This window comes from Pongo pygmaeus, chromosome 9, assembly GCF_028885625.2.
Source record: "Pongo pygmaeus isolate AG05252 chromosome 9, NHGRI_mPonPyg2-v2.0_pri, whole genome shotgun sequence".
Taxonomy (NCBI): Eukaryota; Metazoa; Chordata; class Mammalia; order Primates; family Hominidae; genus Pongo; species Pongo pygmaeus.
The window spans coordinates 104,625,506-104,640,515 of record NC_072382.2 but is presented as its reverse complement, the minus strand read 5'-3'; the positions used below and the strand labels follow the sequence as shown (position 1 = coordinate 104,640,515).

Here is a 15,010-nt window from a genome sequence, read left to right as displayed (position 1 = left end):
TTTAAAAATCAGATAACTGAGGCTGAAAAAGGTTAAGTAACTTGCCATATAGTTGTCCTATTAAATTATTGTTATCGTCATTTTAAAAATGAGGAAACAGGCTGAAAAAGGTTTAGTAACTTGCTGAAAGCCACATGACCAGAAATAGAGAAGCTAGAATTTTAACCAATCTGTTTGACTTGAAAATTTGTTTTTCCCTTCACTGTATTTCTTAAGCTTATTGAAATTACATAAGTAAGATTGTAATTTTGTGTAACCATGAAATGTAAAATATTTGGAAAATATTATAATTTCTTGGATTCTTATCTCCTTAGTGACTTCTCAGTCACTATGTGCTTTGTGATTTTGTTTGATCTACCATTTACCACTAAGTTTCTCCCAGATAGGAATTTTGAAACATTATATAATTAAATAAATATATCACCTATCGTGTGGTTTATTTTTGGTAGTCACACTTTTATTTAACAAATATTTTTGGAGTGCTATATGTCAGGTCCTGTGTTATGCTATGACAGTGATTTTTAAAATCTGATGGTAAGGAAAGAAAGAACTTTGAATGTCAGGGGGCATCCTTTATCTTCCTTGCCCTCTTAACACTTAAGTCTCAAGTCTGTTAAGATTCTGCATGAGATTTTGTATCAAAGATGTGACTCACATTATGAAGACTTCATCTCTATATTTTCAAACATTATAGTGGCATGTAATCTGAGAAATTTGTTTTGCATATCCCCGTGGTAGAAGTCAACTTTCATTAAAGCATTATTTTTCACATAATGAATAATTTTTACACTAACAGAAACCACTTAGTGAAATAGTAGGTAATGAATTTCTAATAAGTGAGAATAAATTTTTCTTGTTTCCTCATCAAGCATATTGTGCATTCATTCATATATAAGGAATTCTGGTTAACTTATCCAAATTTTGATTTCCATTTCTGGCAATATGGCTACTAAATGTGTGGAGAAACCACTTCTCACGTAAAACACTTAAATGCTGGATAACATATAAAAACATCTTGGCCAGGCGCGGTGGCTCACGCCTGTAATCCCAGCACTTTGGGGTTTGAGGCGGGCAGATCATGAGGTCAGGAGTTTGAGACTAGTCTTGCTGACTTGGTGAAACCCCATCTCTACTAAAAATACAAAAATTAGCTGGGCATGGTGGCATGCCCCTCTAGTCCCAGCTACTTGGAAGGCTGAGACAGAAAAATCACTTGAACCCCGGAGGCGTGGGTTGCAGTGAGCCGAGATTGCATCTCTGCACTCCAGCCTGGGCGACAGAGTGAGACTCCATCTCAAAAAAAAAAAAAAACTTTTTAAAAGTATACTTGGACTTGCCTATAAGGAAAATAATCAGAGGCCAGAAATGATGAGTGATGGTGATTATTACATAGAGATCTATGGAGCTGACATTTACCCTGAAGAAACCTACCTATTCCTAGTCACCTAGGGTCTGGTTGTTGACATGTCATGCATGTTGAGAACAGAGGACACATTTCAAGCAAGACCTTAATAGGATGGGAATCAGATTAAAAACACTGATGACAAACTTATGCAATAAATGGAAATTTGATGACCTGGGACTGGTTTTACATACAGTTAGAGGTAAAGGGCTTCTACCTGAGAGAATTCCTAGTCCTCCATCTTTTGTCTTGCAGATTTGGGGATGGAATTCACTATCTGACCCAAGCCAGAAATGTGTTTTAGAATAAGACTCCCCTGTTTGTAATGGAAGCAGTTCTTCCATAGAGAAATTTTACACAAACCTCAATTTTTGCAGAAAAAGGTTCTGTGATCACTAGTTTATAATCAGAAATCACTAAACATTCAGAAATCAATCTTAAAAAATGAACTTGAGAATCAGACCCTTTAAGATTAATTTATGAATTATCATAATTTCCGCATAAGACAACTCTGTGGTTACAGAAAAGAGAATGGTCTCAGATATCAGACTCCGAATAATTAAATTTCTGAAAGTGAAAAACAGCAGATTAAAAACTCGGTGGCCGGGCGTGGTGGCTCACACCTGTAATCCCAGCACTTTGGGAGGCCGAGACAGGCCAATCACGAGGTCAAGAGATTGAGACCATCCTGGCCAACATGGTGAAACCCTGTCTCTACTAAAAATACAAAAATTAGCTGGGTGTGGTGGTGCATGCCCATAGTCCCAGCTACTAGGGAGGCTAAGGCAGGAGAATCACTTGAATCAGGGAGGTGGAGGTTGTGACCTGAGATTGCACCACTGTACTCCAGCCTGGGGACAGAGCGAGACTCCATCTCAAAACACACAAACAAACACTGAGCAGATGAGATAGAAAGAAGATAATGTAGTTGGCTTGTAAGGATCAGTGATCTACGATATCTAAGGAAATTAGTGCAGAGAGGCAGAAGGGGAATGTGAAAGAGATGCTAACGAACATGGAAGATAAATTTTTTTACTGTTGAATTTTCAGAGTTCGCTGATATTAGTCTTTTGTTGAATGTGTGTTTTGCAAACATTTTCTTACATTCTATAACTTCTTTCATTCCTGTAACAAGGTCTTTTGCAGAGCAGTTTATTAGTTTTTCCTTTTATGGAGTGTACTTTTTTTTTGAGAATCTCTCTCTGTTGCACTCCAATGAGTTGTCTCACTCACAGGTTGCATTCCAACCTGTGCTGTGATCTTGGCTCGCTTCAACCTTCACCTCCTGGGTTCAAGCGATCCTCCCACATCAGCCTCCCAAGTAGCCACACACACATGTGCCACCATACCTGGCTAATTTTTCTATTTTTTAGTAGTGACAGGGTTTCATCATGTTGGCCAGGCTGGTCTCGAAATCATGACCTCAAGTGATCTGCCCGCCTAAGCCTCCAAAAATGTTAAGATTACAGACATCAGCCCCCGCCTCAGTTTTGATGTACTTTTGATTGTACTTTTGATGTCAAGTCTAAAAATTATTTGCCTAGCCTTATATCCTGAGAATTTTCTCACGTATTTTTCTAGAAGGCTTGCATTATTAAATTTTACGTTTAAGTCAGTGGTGCATTTTGAATTAATTTCTGTAAAAGGTATATAAATGTTGGACATATTTGTGTACATTTATTTCTGGGTTCTCTGTTCCGCTGATGTGTCTTAACCTTCTGCCAGTACCACACAGTCTGGATTACTGTGGCTAAGTAAGTCTTGAAATCAGATAGACTTATGCATCCTGTTTCAAAATTGTTTTAGGTATTCTAGTGTGTTTGCTTTTCCATATAAATTTTAGAATAATCTTTTCTTTACAAAAATATCTTACTGAGATTTTGGTTAAACAGCATATAAGTTTGGGGAGAATTGACATTTTTACTGTTTTGAGTCTTTGAATACTCTTAATATTCCTGATATTGGTAATTTTTGTCTTCTCTCTTTGTCAGTCTTGCTTTGAATACTGGAAGATAGATAATGTCTTTTTTTTTTTTAGGTATTAGATTTTTTTCATCAGTTTTGTGTAGTTTTCAGCATATAAGTCCTGTACATCTTTTGTTAGAATTACACATAAGTATTTTATTTTTACTTCAACCTATTGTAAATGGTATTTTACATTTTAGTGTCCACATGTTCATTACTAATATTTAGAAATACAATTGATTTTTGTATGTTTATCTTGTATCCTGTGACCTTGCTGAACTCACCTATTAGTTCTAAGATGTTTTCTGTATAGACCTTGGATTTTCTACATAGTCATGTCATCTGGAAATAGGGACAGTTTATTTCTCTTTTCTGATCTATATATCTTTTATTTCTTTTTTTTTATTATTATACTTCAAGTTCTAGGGTACATGTGCACAACGTGCAGGTTTATTACATATGTATACATGTGCCATGTTGGTGTGTTGTACCCATTAACTCGTCATTTACATTAGGTATATCTCCTAATGCTATCCCTCCCCCCTCCCCCCACCCCCCGACAGGCCCTGGTGTGTGATGTTCCCCACCCTGTGTCCAAGTGTTCTCATTGTTCAGTTCCCACCTATGAGTGAGAACATGCAGTGTTTGGTTTTCTGTCCTTGTGATAGTTTGCTCAGAATAATGGTTTCTAGCTTCATCCATGTCCCTACAAAGGACATGAACTCATCCTTTTTTATGGCTGAATAGTATTCCATGGTGTATATGTGCCACATTTTCTTAATCCAGTCTATCATTGATGGACATTTGGGATGGTTCCAAGTCTTTACTATTGTGAATAGTGCCGCAGTAAACATACGTGTGCATGTGTCTTTATAGCAGCATGATTTATAATCCTTTGGGTATATACCCAGTAATGGGATGGCTGGGTCAAATGGTATTTCTAGTTCTAGATCTTTGAGGAATCACCACACTGTCTTCCACAATGATTGAACTAGTTTACAGTCCCACCAACAGTGTAAAAGCATTCCTATTTCTCCACATCCTCTCCTATTTCTTTTTTTTGACTTATTGCATGAGCTAGAACTTCTACCACTATGTCGATAAGAGTGGAAAGAGTAGGCATCTTTTCCTTGTTCCCCATCTTAGAGAGAAAACGTTGGCTTTCACTGTTATGTTACCTGTAAGTTACTTATTTATGCTCTACGAAGTTGAGGACACTCCCCTCTATTTTTTTTTTTTTTCTGAGAGTTTTCTCATGAATGGATGTTAAATTTTTAAAGTACTTTTTCTGTATTAAATGATAAAATTATGTGGCTTTTTTTTGTATTTGCCTGGTTTTGGTATCAAGGTAATACTGGCTTTATTAAATAAATTTTTCTTTATCTCTTAATTTTTCTTTTTTTAAATATTTTAAATTTTCTTAATCTTTTATGTTTTGAGAGAGATTATGTGGAATAAGTCTTTAAAGGTTTGGTATAATTCTGTAATGAAACCATCTGCTTCTGGAGTTTCTTTTTTGAAAGTTTTAAAATTTTGAATTCAATTTCGTTAATAATAACAGGTCTACTCAGACTACTGTATATTGTGTGTGTTGTGGTAGTTTGTGTTTTTCAAGGAACTTACTGGTCCATTTCATCCAAGGTTTCATGTAGAAAAATCTTTATATGTGTAGAATTTTTATAGCTATATAAAAATCTGTATAAAATCTATATATAAAATATTTACATAGATACAGATTATATCTATATAAATCAATAGATATAAAATATCTATATATAGATTATAGATCATATAGCTATAGATTATATAAAATTATATAGATATAGATTATATCTGTATAAAAATCTTTATATGTGTAGAAAAATTTGTGTGTGTAGAGAGTTGTTCATTGTGATCCCTTACTATCATACATTGTGTATGTTCATTGTGTATCCCTTACTATGCTTTTGATAGCTGTGGGTCTGTAATAATACCCCATTTCATTCCTGATATGGGTAATTTTTGTCTTCTCTCTTTTTTTGTCAGTCTTGTTAGAGAATTGTCAGTTTTATCGATCTTTTCAATGTGCTTTGTTGCATTGATTTTTCTGTTTTCAATTTCAGCAGTTTCTGCTCTTATTTACTTTGTCCTGCTTGCTTTGTTTATTTCGCCTTTCTTTTTCTGGGTTCTAGAGGTACAAGCTTAGATTGTTAAGGCTTTTTCTTTTTTCTAATGTGTGTATTTAGCACTATAAATTTCCTTCTCAGTACTGCTTTATTTGTATGTCAACATTTTGATATGTTGTATTTTCATTTAGTTTAATGTATTTTCTGTTTTCCCTTGAGACTTAACTCTCCCATAGATTATTTAGGTGTTTGCTGTTTAGTTTCCAAGTGTTTGGAGATTTTGCCATTAACTTTCTGTTATTGATTTCTAGTTTGATTCCATTGTTGTCAGAGAACACATTCTTTTTTATTTCAGTTATTTTTACTCTGTTGAGGGGTTTATGTCTCCGGATTGGTCCGTCTTGTTTTATGTTTTGTGGGCACTTGAAAAGAATGTGTATTCTATTGTCTTTGAATGGAGTAGTCTACTAAGTTCAGCTAGATCCTGTTGGTTGATGATGTTGTTAAATTCTCTGTGTTTATTGAATTCTTTCTAGTGTTTCTATCAATTGCTGAAAAAGGGGTGGCGGAATATCCAACTATAATTATGAATTTATTTCTCTTTTCAGTGCTACTTCACACATTTAGTTTTTACTTCACACATTTTATAGCTCTATTGTTTAATGTATATAGGATTGCTTAGAATTGTTTAGGATTGCTATGTCTTCCTGATGGATTGACCTTTTTATTATAATATGATTATTCTCTCTGTTCTGATCATTTTCTTTGCTCTGAAGTTGCTCTAAGTCTATTTTAATATCATCTAATGTAGAAAGCCACTTCCTGCTTTCTTTTAATATTTCTATGAAATATTATTTTCCATTGTTTCACTTTCAACCTGCCTATACTATTTGAAGTTAAAGTTTCTTCTAGACAGCATATGTTTGGGTCATGCTTTTTGTAATCCACTCTGTCTTATTGGTGTATTTAGACTACTCACTGTCATGTAATTATGGATATATTAGGGCTTAAGGCTACCTTGTGTTTTACAGTTCAAAAATTTCCATTTGGTTCTTTTTTTATATCTTATATTTCTTTGTCCTTGGACTTTTTTTTTTGCTGAGACTTTATATTTTTTCATTTTTCTATTACATTTTTAATTACTTGTTGAAGCATTTGTATGATAGCTACTTTAAAATGTGTCAGATAATTCTGAACATCTCTGTCATTTTGGTGGTTGCAAGTATTGATTGTGTTTTTGCATTCCATTTGAGATCTTGGTTTGACAAGTGATTTTTTAAATTGAAACTTGGATATTTTGGGTAGTATATTACGAAACTCTGGATCTCTGGATCATATTTAAAGCTTCAGTTTTAGCTAGCTTACTCTAATGCTATTCTGGCAAGAGAAATCAGGGCTGCCACCTTATTACTGCCAGGTACAGGTAGAAATTGAATTTTCTACTCTGCATTCATTAACATCTAAGGAAGGATATCCCTTGTGACTGCTGGGCAGGGAAGAGAGTTCTGGGTTCCCACTACACTTTTACTGATGCTTTCTTGTCTGAAAGGGATAGGAGTGCCTTGTTACCACTGGGTGATGGTGAAAGCCCTGACTCTTCACTAGGCCTCCTCTATATCAACCTAGGGCAGAAGAGGATTGGCTGCTTGTTACTACCTGGCAAGAGCAGAAGTTCATGTTACCTGTGTGGTTTCGATTTCCACCAGCATTGTAGGAGTTGAGAGAGAGGCTTTATTATATCCTGGTAAGGGTGGACATTTTAGGTCCCCATTCAGTCTTTGCTGGCATTGGTGGGAGTTGGGCCATAGTTTTTTCAATGGTTTTTAACTGGAGTAGAGTGTTTGTTTTCTAAGAGTATTCTGTTTTGTGAGGCTCCTCCTTTCTTTGTCTTTTGGCTAGAGAAAAGGCAGGGTTTTATTGGGGCTTTTTGTCTGCCCCCATTGGTGTTTCTGGTTACTAGCTTCTTCAGCTCCAAGTTTGGAATATATTAGGCAAAAAGAAACCCAGAGAACTCACCACCATGTAGTTCCTCAGGTTTCCACCTTTCAGGGTCTTGTGTTTATTTTCTATATAATGTTCAGGGATTTTAGTTGTACCTAGGAGAGAGTGAGTGTGAAAAGTTCATTGACTGCATCCAACTCAAGTTAGTGCCTCTTTTATCTGCACCACTTTAGAATCAAACTCTTTGAAAGCATTCGTCTATACTTATTTTCTCCAGTTCCACTCTTCTCATTCTCTCTTAAACCTATGCTAGTAAAATTTCTATCCCTATCACTCCTTCAAAACAATTCTTGTCAAGGTGTCATTTACAAGTAAATACTGAAAGCAAAAATATGCATGTATTTTTGAACTGTAAGATCTTTATTTTTTTTAATTTTTAGGTTTGGGGGTACATGTGAAGCTTTGTTACATAGGTAAAGTAGTGTCAGAGGGGTTGATTGTGCAGATTTTTTGATTACCCAGGTATTAAGCCTAGTACTCAACAGTTATCTTTTATGCTCATCTCTCTTCTCCCACCCTCCACCTTCAAGTAGACCCCAGTGTCTGTTGTTTCCTTCTTTGTGTTCATAAGTTCACATCATTTAGCTGCCACATATAAGTGAGAACATGTGACATTTGGTTTTCCAGCATTAGCTTGCTAAGGATAATGGCCTCTAGCACCATCCATGGTCCCGCAAAATATATGATCATGTTCTTTTTTTATGGCTGCATAGTAGTCCATAGTGTACATATACCATGGTGTATACGTATTTTCTTTGTCCAGTCCATCACTGATGGGCATTTAGGTTGATTCCGTGTCTTTGCTATTGTGAATAGTGCTGCAATGAAAATTCACCTGCATATCGTTATGGTAGGATGATTTATATTCCTCTGGGTATATATCCAATAATGGGATTGTTGTATCGAATGATAGTTCTACAAACAATGCTTATCAAAACTTGTGGTTGCAGCTAAAGTTGTATTAAGAGGGAAATCTATGGCCTTAAATACTATATTAAATGAATTAAATTCTGGCAAGATTGGTCAAGAAAAACAACAAAAAGCGATGATAAATAATGCTAATGCAAATTAGAAAATGTTTATAAATTTTAATCATATTTAAATAAACTTATATGTAAGATAATCAGTTATCAGAAAAGTATGGGACCAAAACATTCAAAAAAATAGAAAATCTTAATGGCCCTATGGCCATTAAAAATGTTGGTTTATTGGTTAAAAGTTTTCCTTCCCTCAATACTCACCTGAGTTTGGACAGATGCTAATTCCAGGGTTACATAAGCTTTTTCAAAAAATGGGGGAAAAAGTAGCAATTCTCTTTTCATTTTCTGAGTCTTATGTACTACAATCTTGTTAAAAAAACTAGCAAGGAGAGTAAGAATGAAACTTACAAGCTAGTCTCACTTAGGAACCTAGCAAAACAACCCCAAAATCCAGCAATGTATAAAACAGGTAACATGACCAAATTTGACTTATTCTAGAAATGCAAGGTTTAATTAATATTAGAAAATTGTCCAAAATATTTACACATTAATGAAATTATGTTACTACACATTATAGGCCTTTGCGTTATTGATTTAGTATAGTCTTAGTTAAATCTGAGAATGCCAGGTGTCTGGAGAGCATGTTGAATAACTAAAATTCAGTTTTGAGTGGAATACTGTGGACCACAGTAGATGGCACAATTAAGTTGATTAAAGGGAGTCAGATGGTCTTTCAGAGGTGGCAAAATGTGAGTTAGGTCTTGATGAATAATATTTTTATCAGCATGTTTGAGATTTCAAGTGGAAATAATGGGTGCTGAAGCATGGCATTGGCATTTGGGAATGGTAAGTGATACAATTAGAGCATGGTAAGGTTATCAGGAAGTGGCAGGAGATGAAACTAGAGATTTGTGCCAAATTGTGAAAGGCCTTGACTGCCTTGCTTCTTGCTAAACAGTGGAATTTATCAACCCACTGAGACAAAGTCAGTTAAGATTTTTGAGCCTTCCATATATTTAGCTGCTTATATTTAATGTCTTGTCTTTAAAAATAACACGTATAACTTGTTGTTTGCATGCTTTTGCATATGTAACTTATTTGAAGTTAGGTGCTTCTACTGATTGACTTTGACTTTTTGTTCACAAAAATATAGGGATCTGGATTTATGACTGGACCACTTAATATAATGTATTAATTTCCACTGTTATATCCTAAACTTTAGAACCACTCATGACTAATGTCTTTCACCAAACTGTTACCTACGAACTTTCTAAAGAAATATGTGACAAAGGCATGATTAGTTTCATTTGCTCTGCCATTTTTAGCTGTATATGTGATAAAACATGTTTTAATACATCTCTTTTTAACTTTGATTTGGAATTTTTGAATGAGTTGTTTGTTTGTTTTTAAGCAAAGTAATTGGAGTGAACTTTCTTTGATTCCCAGGTTTTCTTTTTTCCCCTTTTTTTCTTTTTTTATTGCATTGGTAGATGCAAGGCAAGAAATTTATTACTCTAAATTTGTGACTCAGAATTTTAAAACTAAATTAACTTCATAAATGCACTCACTTTTTTCTTAATGCATTCCTTCTAACCCCAATGATACTTTTATTTGATTTTCTTGATTATGTAATTTGTTTGATATTTCTTTTATTTAAGGTGTGACTGCACAGAAAAGTTACAAAACAAATTTGACTTTTTGCGCTCACAGTTGAATGATATTTCGTCATTTAAGAATATCTACAGATATGCCTTTGATTTTGCAAGGGTAGGTGCAATTTTCTTGTTTTGTTGTTTTAATAGCTTTTCATCTTGAGACCACACTTAGGAAAACTTTTTCATTTATATTTTAGGATAAAGATCAGAGAAGCCTTGATATTGATACTGCTAAATCTATGTTAGCTCTTCTGCTTGGGAGGACATGGCCACTGTTTTCAGTATTTTACCAGTACCTGGAGGTATGTATGTTTTTTCGAATTTTGAAAATATTATTTTAAAACTTAATCTGAAAGTTATACTTTTGAAGAACAAGTAGATTTTTAATAGTATGCTTTAAAAAAACTTAAGTAGAGAAAAAATTCTAAAATATGTACATATCAGTTATTTTTAGATAGAAGTTCATGTTTATTAATAGATTTTGTACTTAAGATACTTTCAATCCTACCCCCCCATCCCCCCAAATAAAAGAAACCTCCAAGAAATATATTGTATCACAGACATTTGTCATGCAGATTTAGTTTCTCGGGCTTTTCGTAAGAGAGAATTAATGCTAGCACACAAATCTTTAAGCTTCTAAATCTGATTTTCATCTTTTGTTACACAGGGTCTTAAGCTGAAATGTACATAAGAGAACCAATTTAGTAATAAAACTTTCCTTTCCTTTTCTACTTAGGCTCAATCTAAAGAAACAGAATAAAGCTATTAATATTTTATGTCCACAAATATGAGAATGGCTATAATAGTATACTTAAATATGCTGGTTACTAAAAAAATGTAAGCTGAAATGATGAAGTGTTCTTTTAGAAGGCTTATCATAGCCACTACTATAGGCAGTGATTCTAAGAAGATGCTATTCTTTTTTTCCATTGCTTTGTCTAGTTTTTTTTTTTTTAATCTGTTTTTGTGCCTTTGTAATTTTAGGGTTATTGGTATAGTTCTCACCATATCTTGAATACAGATGCTTTTTCCTTTGGAAATAATTTCTCATAAAGCACATTGCTTATAGCAGCTTCCCTTTTCCCAGAGTAGTAAAAGTTGTGATACAAGACAGTGATATCGGCTGGGCATGGTGGCACACGCCTGTAATCCCAGCACTTCGGGAGGCCAAGGCGGGCAGATCACTTGAGGCCAGGAGTTCGAGACCAGCCTGGCCAACATGGTGAAACCCCGTCTCTACTAAAAATACAAAAAAAAAAATTAGCTGGGTGTGGTGGTTTGCACCTGTAGTCCCAGCTACTCGGGAGGCTGAGGCACGAGAATTGCTTGAACCAGGGAGGTGGAGGTTGCAGTAAGCTGAGATTGCACCACTGCACTCCAGCTTGGGTGACAGAACAAGACTCTGTCTCAGAAAAAAAAAAAAGAGACAATGATATGAAAAGGTATTACATGAATGAGTTTTATGCATGATTCAATCTGTAATTCCTATGAATTATTTTTGATGGATGGTATCTGTTTTCTTCCTATAGTAGTTTTGGGCAAAAATAAATTTAACTGAATGTAAAAATATTCAGCTCTGTGGGGAGCTGAGAAGAACTAAATATTTTCAGACACTTGTTATGTACAGGTTGTTTGGCATATATTTTTAAAAATCTTTATAATACCATTTTGAACTAAATTCTATCCCCATTTAACAAATGAGGAAGTGGTTTCTATTCTTAAGTAACTTTCCCAAAATCACTCAATTAAGTGGCAAGGGTGGGATTTAAATCAATCAATTAAGTGGCAAGGGTGGGATTTAAATCGAAGCCTATACTCTTTCACTTGTTTCCAAAGATGCCAAACTCAAAATGTGGCTAAACAGTAAATCTTGAGTAAAGAAATGATTTACTAGGAAGCAGCACAAGGGAACATACTGGATGTAGGAAATGTTATATATCTTGATCTCATTGGTGGTAACACAAGTATATACATATGTAAAAGTTAGTTTTATCCTTACTGTTAGTACTCAGTGCTCTTCTTATTCCTCAAAAATGAAAAAAAAAGTAAAAAATAGATTATGTTAATATGTAAATGCCCATGAGGAATCTCTTAGAAACACAAATAATTAAAAGAGTAATAAATGTTTTAGAAAAAACCAAATCACAAAAACAGTTAAAACTTAGTTTACTAAATTAAGTAAATGATGTTTGTTTAAATATTTAAATACAAATATTTAAATCATTTTTTGCAGCAATCAAAGTATCGTGTTATGAACAAAGATCAATGGTACAATGTATTAGAATTCAGCAGAACGGTCCATGCTGATCTTAGTAACTATGATGAAGATGGTGCTTGTAAGTATAACATAACATGTTCCTTTGAAAACAAAATTTCCAAAAATATTAAATGAGAGTATGCATTTGTGTAGTATTTGCATAGAGGTTTTAAACTTTGTAATAGTAACTTATTTAATCGTGTGGGGGATTGTGGGAGAAGTAGAGAGAGAGCTTAGATTCAGCAGTATTATATAAAACCTATGCTGGTAAATGAAATGTTTTCAGTTCCTCGGCAACCAAACATTCTAGCTAAATTTAAATTATAATTTTTGCATCCAGAAGCTAAAATTCAGCTTTGTTTCTGTCTTTCCTGGCATTTGCCTATGGAAGAAAAGTACAGTCATGATTTTAAAAATATAACAGCAAAACAATCAGCCACAATAGAAAAAGCTTTAACATTATTGTAATATTATGCTACCCATTAACAATATGGCAAATAATGTCAGTATAACTGCTCTCTGAAAACTATAAATTGATTGTGAGCAAACTGATAGTGAAATAGTTATAATTTTTCAATCCCTCAAGTTAAAATATCTGTCCATACTCCTCCATGGAAAGGCTAGAATGCCATAAAACAGGATTTTGAAATAATGATAAATTAATTAGATAAACCAAGTTAATTCTATAGAACTATAAATTATTTTCAGTTCCAACCACCATTTTGGTTGGTTGCATGTGTTTTCAGTGTTCAGAACGGTTACAAGGAAAGATACATTCCTATAAACTTAAACTGAAATTATACACTTTTTTCTGTGACACTGAAAAAATAACAGAAGAAGGGATAACTTTATTTCTTCCTACATATATTTTGTCCTCTCTTTACAAGATGGTATAAAATTTAGTATTATTTTAAAGAAATAATACCTAGCAGCAGTAACCTGGCAGCCCAACGGCTGTATATGGCCTGTAGATGTGTATATTTATGTATTTTGTATCAGCATTTAAAACTAGGAGATTTTGTATAAAAATACAACTTTTAGATTTGTTTGAAAAATTTAAAAAGTCTGACAAAACTGTACCTATATAGTACTCCTTTATAGGAGTCAGAGGCTGGAGCCAAGTGTTAACTGTGTTGGACTTGCTTTTCAGTTTGACAGTTCATGGTATGCCAACACCTAGGCTGTTTTTCAGTTGCCATTTATTATCATACGTGCTCTGCTGCTTTTCTTACAGTAGAGAAACATGTTGTCAAAAGCAATGGAAAAAGACCACCAGAGGATTATGTGTTTTAAGAAGAATAAAGCAAGCATATTTCTTTGTGGCAGTGATTTTTTTCCTACGTTTAAACAAACACTGAGCTCATTTAAACTGCCTACCTGGCTCTGTCAGCAAATGAGTTTGGACCTCCCCTACATTATAAAAATATATGTTTTAGCATAGTACTTAGCTCATTAGTTAGATATTCATTAGGCACTTGCTTTGTGTTCAGCTTTGTACTACATCCTGTTATTGGAATAAAGTAAGTCTCTATTATGGCTGATCCCTCTCAACAAGCTTATACACTTCTTGGGGAGGCAGCATAGAAATATTACCTTCAACACTTTTCAGATTGTTTCATAATTAAATGCCAGAATGCTATGGACACTTAGAAAAAGGGAGAGATTTGTATTGACTCGGTTACTGGAGGGTTCATGAAACACCTTGAGAAGGAAGTTGCTATAGATACCATTGTCCTTCTGTCTTTAAGGGCAAAAAAGAAAAGGCTAATAAGAAAGCACCATTAAATGGAATAAGGTGGCTAGAAGCAGAACACCCAAAGAAAGGAAGGGTCATTCCTCTGTCATTGCAGAGCTCGTGGGGAGTTTGTTTTATAATTGGAGAGATGAGTTCACTGAATTCTGACAAAAATGGTTTCTTTTTTTCTAGGGCCTGTTCTTCTTGATGAATTTGTTGAGTGGCAAAAAGTCCGTCAGACATCATAGCAAGAACTATGTGAAGAAAATGCAAACCTTTCGATTCCCACGTGTATACAAGCTAATGTGATGAGGGGGAAAAAATCCAACGGGTGCATTTTCATTCATATGAAAGACTTCTCATAGTACTTTTTTTTCCTTTTTTTAAAGGAGGTTTTTCTTGTTACATGTGATGGGCATTGAGCCACACCTCTTCTTAGACTGAATATTGCAGTTTTTGTTTTGAGTTATGTTTATAACATTTATTTCAGAACAATAAAGATTCAGATTTGTGACAAAGGCCTTAAAGTGAAGATGTCCCTTGAGTGTCAGAGTGGTATTTATTTTTGTAAATTTGAATTTTTTGATTTTTGAGGTTCCAGTTCACCATGAATTTACAGAATTTTCAAGATTTTAAACAGTCTTAATATTTGGCAACATAGTCTGCTGATGGTATGGCTCATTATAGTCATCTCTGCACAATTTGGAAAACTGTTGGCCTTGACTTCTGGGATAATGATTTGCTGATGCAGTTAATAAACATTTCTAGGTATTGGAAAAATGCTCCTACTTTTAGCTCTGGGTTTCTATAAAAGCTGCCAAGGTCTTATGCAGATGTCTTATCTCAGAGAGTTTAGAATTGGAAAGATTATGTCCAGTTGTTTTGTTTTCTAAAAAAGTTGTATTATTAA

At 34.3% G+C, this 15,010-nt stretch overlaps 1 protein-coding gene across 3 annotated transcripts in view; it reads left to right on the top strand.

Moving 5' to 3' along the window:
* The window catches only part of DCUN1D5 (defective in cullin neddylation 1 domain containing 5), a 36,638-nt gene extending 22,017 nt beyond the window's left edge, over window positions 1–14,621 (top strand). For all 3 annotated transcript variants that reach the window (XM_054439097.2, XM_054439099.2, XM_054439098.2), the window contains 4 exons: window positions 10,112–10,220; window positions 10,306–10,410; window positions 12,342–12,444; window positions 14,293–14,621. In XM_054439097.2, coding sequence (XP_054295072.1) covers window positions 10,112–10,220; window positions 10,306–10,410; window positions 12,342–12,444; window positions 14,293–14,348 — 373 coding nt within the window. In that variant the 3' untranslated portion in view covers window positions 14,349–14,621. The remainder of the gene's footprint in view (window positions 1–10,111; window positions 10,221–10,305; window positions 10,411–12,341; window positions 12,445–14,292) is intronic.
* Window positions 14,622–15,010: the final 389 nt, after the last annotated feature.